The 6,345-nt window shown below is 31.4% G+C and overlaps 1 protein-coding gene across 4 annotated transcripts in view; it reads right to left on the bottom strand.

Moving 5' to 3' along the window:
- LOC107635256 (beta-glucosidase 12) overlaps positions 1-4,080 on the bottom strand; it is a 4,757-nt gene extending 677 nt beyond the window's left edge. Inside the window, exons 1-13 of one of the 4 annotated variants that reach the window (XM_016338671.1) lie at positions 3,776-4,080; positions 3,585-3,657; positions 3,386-3,474; positions 3,211-3,280; positions 3,086-3,144; positions 2,642-2,717; positions 2,475-2,552; positions 2,307-2,394; positions 1,914-2,169; positions 1,186-1,301; positions 856-1,070; positions 693-724; positions 253-355 (exon numbers count right to left, since the gene is read on the bottom strand). In XM_016338671.1, the coding sequence (XP_016194157.1) occupies positions 253-355; positions 693-724; positions 856-1,070; positions 1,186-1,301; positions 1,914-2,169; positions 2,307-2,394; positions 2,475-2,552; positions 2,642-2,717; positions 3,086-3,144; positions 3,211-3,280; positions 3,386-3,474; positions 3,585-3,657; positions 3,776-3,922 (1,402 nt within the window). In that variant the 5' untranslated portion in view covers positions 3,923-4,080. Of the gene's footprint in view, positions 1-252; positions 356-692; positions 725-855; positions 1,071-1,185; positions 1,302-1,913; positions 2,170-2,306; positions 2,395-2,474; positions 2,553-2,641; positions 2,718-3,085; positions 3,145-3,210; positions 3,281-3,385; positions 3,475-3,584; positions 3,681-3,775 lie in introns of all 4 variants that reach the window. The other 3 variants (XM_016338672.1, XM_016338673.1, XM_021121960.1) reach the window with 3 other exon arrangements.

The raw sequence follows: 6,345 nt of genomic DNA, 5'->3' as shown, positions 1-6,345 counted from the left end.
AATTAGGTCTTTTTCATGTCAAGAATATTAAAATTAATAAAATATTTCTTTTAATAAATATGTGATCAAAGATCTATTCAGTTAAATCTAACATTTTTTATACTAGAAAATATCTAATTACAAAATTAAAAGCAGTGTAAGGACTCAATTGGAAAGAAAAAAAGTATAAAAACTTAATTGAAAATTTAGTGAAACTATAAGAATCAATAGAGTAATTAAATCTAATAATAATAATAATAATAATTTATATACCATTCTCGGTTATGTATATAATTGGATTGTTGTACTTGTTGTTCATGTATATTAGTAGTTCCTCAATTCCTTGTGGGTATAGGTAGATCCAATCTGAGGCACCCTGCAAAATAAAATTATCCATGTTAGTATGCTCTTCTAAATATTTAACTATTTGTAGACAATAATGTTCAGGAAATGGGAAACATCAAATAAAATAAAAGCTTATCAGTTGATTAAGTTAAAACCATCAAATCAATTTTCATGGACATAATAAAAACTTAAAATAAAATGAATATGAACCAACTATCCCAAGTTGTATGTGTTTGAAGGACAATGCTATGATGCACCAAGTAAAACGTGATATTCCATACACTAAATAATCTTAATAATATAGATCTTAGCATAATTTTACATCAAGAATTCAGTAACATTAAATGATCTTAATTGTTAGTGCATACCTTTGGACCAATAGGAATCCCATTTCGCTCATCTGATGCAACATTTTCAAATATCATTGGAGGGAGTAAAATCAGAAAGATAAAAAGTTTCAAAAATTAGAGAAAAAAAAAAAGAAAAGAAAAGCATTTTATAAGCTTGATTAAAGCTATCTAATTAGCTTACTTGTTAACTCTGTGCAAGAGTCTGTGAAGGCTGTTTGATTTTCAACTTGACATTCAGCATCCGTCACATAATTTGTGGTATAATAATTGATACCAATAAAATCAAATGAATTTTGGACCATTTTAGATTGCTCTTGAGAAAATCTTGGCAATCTATCTCCCAAATAGTTAACCATTTCAACAGGGTATGAACCATAAGTTATTGGTTCCATGAACCTTAAAGAATAATAGAAATTGTGACAACAATGTTAGTCAATTTAATTAATTTGACATTGGTAGTCATAGGTAAACAATTTTACTATGTGTGAAAAAATAAAATAGTGCAAATTACCATCCTATCCTGAAAGCCAGTGCTCTTGATGTTGCATCAATGTCAGCAGCAGAATGGGATATAGGTATAGCCCAGTCAATGCTGTGAGCAATCCCAATTCGACCCTTTTGAGATTTCTGATAGAAATGATCACATTTAAGTATAAATTAGTTCACAAAGTAGGATATTACACAAACTAGATGCCTTACATGTATGAGGCTTTAGAACTAACTTAATATACTTAACATTCCTAAAACCAGTTTATGAAAGAAGCTCTGATGTTTTTGTAAAGAATCAAATCATATTAAAAAGGCTCAAATTTCATATTCATGTTAAACATGCCTCTATAATCATGTTTCTAAAAAGTATGGCAGAACGATTTTAGATTAATCTACAACTTTAGGTAAATCATACTAATTTTTTTGAAATTAAATAATATTACACACTACACTCCTTCATTTGCAAAAAGCATATACTAATTTCCCTGGTTTAATTTCTATAACACTTGATACCTTAATAAATCTAACTTCAAGAAAAGTTGATATAGTTTACTATAAGATTTAAGAGATAGTTAGTTTGAGACTACATATAAAGTATGAACTTAAAAAATCAATAATGAATTTTGTAAGAACTTAAGTATGCTAATGAATAAAAAGTTATACAGTAGCATAATAATTGCTGATAGTTGCAATGATGTAACATGATCTTGGCTTTGGCTTTATGAGAAATTGTTGAAGTAAAGAATTTACTTGGTATTTTTCCTTATAAAGTTTGACAGCAGCAGCATGGGCAAGAAGCTGGTGGTGAGCCACAAGGTAAGGTTCAGTGGCGGAATCTCCACCGGAGCAATTGAAGGGCAACCAGCTTGAGCATCTTCCTGGGGCTTTCAAAATATGAGCATAGCCTAATAGAGACAAAATGGATGGTCCATTCAATGTGATCCAGTGTTTCACTCTGTCCCCAAATTCCTTAAAGCACACCTCTGCATAGTCCTTAAAATCATCCCTAACATTATGATATGATTAACCTTAATCACTTATCACTTAATATTATAATTTACTTTGCTACATATCTACATCAATCTTTATGAACAGGGTAATTTAGCTTAATGGTTTTGCTGGGTTAGGTAAGCATATCCTTACACAATGTGTGGACTCAAAAAGCCACCATATGCATCTTCAAGGCTCTGAGGCAAATCCCAATGGAAAATAGTTACAAAGGGCTGTATTCCTGTCAGAAAAGCCACTAAGGTCTTAACATAAAAATTGATGAATTTCAATGGAAAACAGAGGGGATTATGAATTTCAAACCATTTGAAAGAAGCTCATTAATGAGGTTGTTGTAATATTGGATGCCTTCTTTATTTATTCCTCCAGCTATGTTTCCACCTAATGATCACAGTACAATTAGCAAGCACTAAATTTCTTGGTAATCATAAGACTAGGACTACAAGAGTTCAAGCATATAATATTATTACCCGGAAGTATCCTGCTCCATGAGATTGAGAACCTATATGCATTGAATCCTATGTCCTTCATTATATTCACATCTTCCTATTAAGAAAACATATGCTTAGTAACTAACTAAAGTGAAAGATAGATATAGAACACAATGTCCTGTTAAGTCATGGTTTTAAATTAAGGTTTTCACATCACCAATTCCACAATCATAGTATTACCCTTAATTAAGTAAATTAATCACAATAGGCTACAACACAACACAACATACTAATTTTCAAGTTGCAAACAAAGTTTTCACATCACAACGCACAGTGCAACGGCCGCAATACCCAGAATCACAATATGCAAACAAGTGTGATATTAAGCAGTTTAGTTAAACATTTCAATCCATCTAATAGTTCTCGTTTGCAAATTCAATTTACAACATTGCTTAAGGTCAAACTAAAGGCAACAATATGTACCTTGAAAAGATGGTATGAATCAACAGCAACCGCACCATTACTATGATCTTTTATTCTTTCTGCCACCAAAAAAAAAAAAATTTGGTTTTTTGCTACCCTCAATGGAAAGAGAAGTGTTAATGTACCTGGGTATTTCTCAGTGTAAGTGTCCCATATACTTGGACTTCGGCCACCTTCATTCACTGCACCCTCATACTTTACATAACCATACACCAAGGTGGCATATTAGATTAATTTTAATTAAATAATGGACATGCTAATTAAGAAGGTGGATCAACATAATCATAGGAAAAATCAAACCTGATATGAAGAGGATGCTGTGCCAAACATGAAATCAGTGGGGAAGCTACTTCTTTTAACAGAGGCTGTGCCATAGTACATAGGAAAACCTGAGATATATAAGTTACAATAATAATAATAAAAAAATGCCAATAATGCTAATCATTGACCAAAATTGCTTTCAATATTGTTAAAAGTCTAAAAAGACCTGCCCCCTTACTTGGATATGCCTCACCAACAAGGGTGTTCCAAACACTTGGATTTCCTCCATCATTTGCTGAAGCTTGGTCACACTGAATTATAAGAATCAGAAAATCTGAAAGGCCTTAATTGAAATCCATATTCAAATAACATATATAAATAAAAGGTGTTTAGGCACAATAATGAAAGGTAAACTTATTAAATGTAAACCTGAAAGTTGTTAGAAGATGAGTCAGAGTTACTTGGATTGATGTGAATGGAAGCATATGATGAATAGTGAAGTAGTAGAATTAGTATATAGATATACATAGTATGTACAAGGTAGCGCTTGGAATTGAAGAACATAAGTGAATTCATTTCCACTATTTGCTTTTCAATTTTAACAAAATATTTAATACGCTTCTGCTTTCTGTTTAATAATGCCTTTGTTTCTGAGGCTATCTCTTTCACTCACTCGCTCTCTCTCTCTCTCTTTATCTTTCAAGCTATGTTGTATCATGTATGGTTATCTCGAAGCCATGTCTATGGTGTAGAATAACACAGCGCATGTGGGGTAGTTTCCTCACTCACTATTGCCACATTTGCAGTGATTTATCTCGACTAAATCTCCATTTTGGTCCTGAGATTCACGCGATTATTCATTTTGGTCTCTGAAATTCAAAATTACCTATACTGAACCATAAACCCTAAACGCTAAACCCTAAACTCTGAGATTCTCTATATTTAAGTCTAGACACTAATGTGGTACCTCGACTCTTTCCGCCGATGATTAGACAAACGGAGTGCTAAAATGACACCCTCCCTGCCATGCTAGATGATGAGTAAACGATGTCGTTTATCCTTGTTTGGGTGCCAAGGATAAAAAGTCCTTTATTCATCATCCAGTGTGGCATGGAGAGTGCTATCTCAGCATTCCGTTTGTCTAGTCATCAGCGAAAAGAGTCGAAAGACCACATTAGTGTTCGGATTTGAATCTGGAAGACCAGTATCAATAATTTTGAATTTCAGGGACCAAAATGAATAATTGCGTGAATCTCAGGGATCAAAATGGAGATTTAGTCGATTTATCTCCTATGGTTTTGGTAGGTAGATAATGACTTTTGTGAATATTGTGAACAATAAACTCTAGAATTGACCCAATAAAATAAAAAAACACTTCATCCCAAATTCTCTCTTAAACTCTAAATAATCATCCGCACACCTAATGAATTAAACATTCAGTTATTGTTAACTGTGCATGAATAAACCGAATCAAAAGAAATAACTATCCAATTAAGAATCAACATAATCAACCATCCGCATACCTATTGAATTGAACATTCGATATATTCATTGTTCATATTGTTTAATATTTTTATTGTCTATCTATACTTTTCTGTTATATACATATTAAAAAATCAGCCACTAAATCATATTTTACATCAGCCACTAAATTATATTTTGCATTTTAATATTAGTTTATAAATGAAATTATGATTATAATTGGCATATTGATCCTAGTTCTTGTTGTTTTATTTGTACTTATTAATTACGGTAAATTATATGATAAATATGTAAGTTTACAGATTTTTTTTTATGAGATGAAGAGAGATTGAGAAAGTTACAATTCACATTTTAAACAATAATAAAATAATTAAAAATAATTATAAAAAAAATTTATACCTCTTTAATTTGTTAAAAGGAAAAGTCTTTAGTGTAGATTTAATATATTATTTACAGGTGTGGATTTTATGTGAAAAAGATCACAATAAAACACGTATGTGAGAATTTAGGTGTGACTGGATGCCATTGCATCATGTTGCTGAAAGCCACAGAAATGCTAAAAAATTTTATTCTTTGACCAAAAAATAGAAATTAATGTTATTAAAAAAAGGGATAAACAACGTCTCTTTCACAAGACCGAAAGTATTCACCAAGGTTCGAATCCAAATTAAAAATTACATGAATTACCATATGAGCTAAGTCTCCACTACATCTTCTTGCTTTCTTTATCTATTTTTTTTTTGGTTTTTCACGGTATCCCCTAACCTGACAGGCCAAAGACTAATCCGTCGCGGTACTGAGCTCCATTTAAAGGTTTGCCGCTGGCCAATGAGTTGCTGGCCAATGAGTTTCTTTATCTATTTAATAATGTAAAATCCCTTCCATTTTATACAAAAAAAAATTCAAACAAGACTATATAATCTCATTTTTTAGAAAACAAAAAGCCTATTTATCTTAAACAAGTCCAAAAAAAATCGGCCCATTTCTTTTTTTATGCTACCTTTACCTTGTTTTATCTACAAAGAAAATCATTTCTATAGATCTCAACAAATGTGGTAATCTAAACCGAAAAATCTTTCATAGCCACATAGATAAAAAGAACACAAGTTCTCTATTAGACCCAACTTGCCAAAAATATTAACATTGCGTTTGTCTTATTACTATTTCATTAGCCATCTAATTTACTGTACATTTGTGCAAAGAAGCTGCAAAAGAATTGCTACTATCGGATAAGCTGTCACATCAATTGAACCTGCAAGTTTGTGCTACCTCAAACGTGTTTGTCAACTACTATGCACACGTAATATCCACTGGTGTGGATGTTTAATGCCATCCACACCATAGAATTCTCCTTGTTAGAAAACCTTGCAAACCAACATGCTTAAACAATCAATGATGGACCTGAAAATTTTATTAGTGGGGAAAAATTAGTATACAATAATAATAATAAATATTAAAAATTTATTAAAATTTATTGTTTTTGGTCATTAATAAACCATCAATATTTAAAAGTGCGA

The sequence above is a fragment of the Arachis ipaensis genome, chromosome B04 (genome assembly GCF_000816755.2).
Source record: "Arachis ipaensis cultivar K30076 chromosome B04, Araip1.1, whole genome shotgun sequence".
Lineage (NCBI taxonomy): Eukaryota > Viridiplantae > Streptophyta > Magnoliopsida > Fabales > Fabaceae > Arachis > Arachis ipaensis.
Note: the sequence above shows the minus strand (reverse complement) of the source record. Positions and strands in the feature narration are given on the sequence as shown.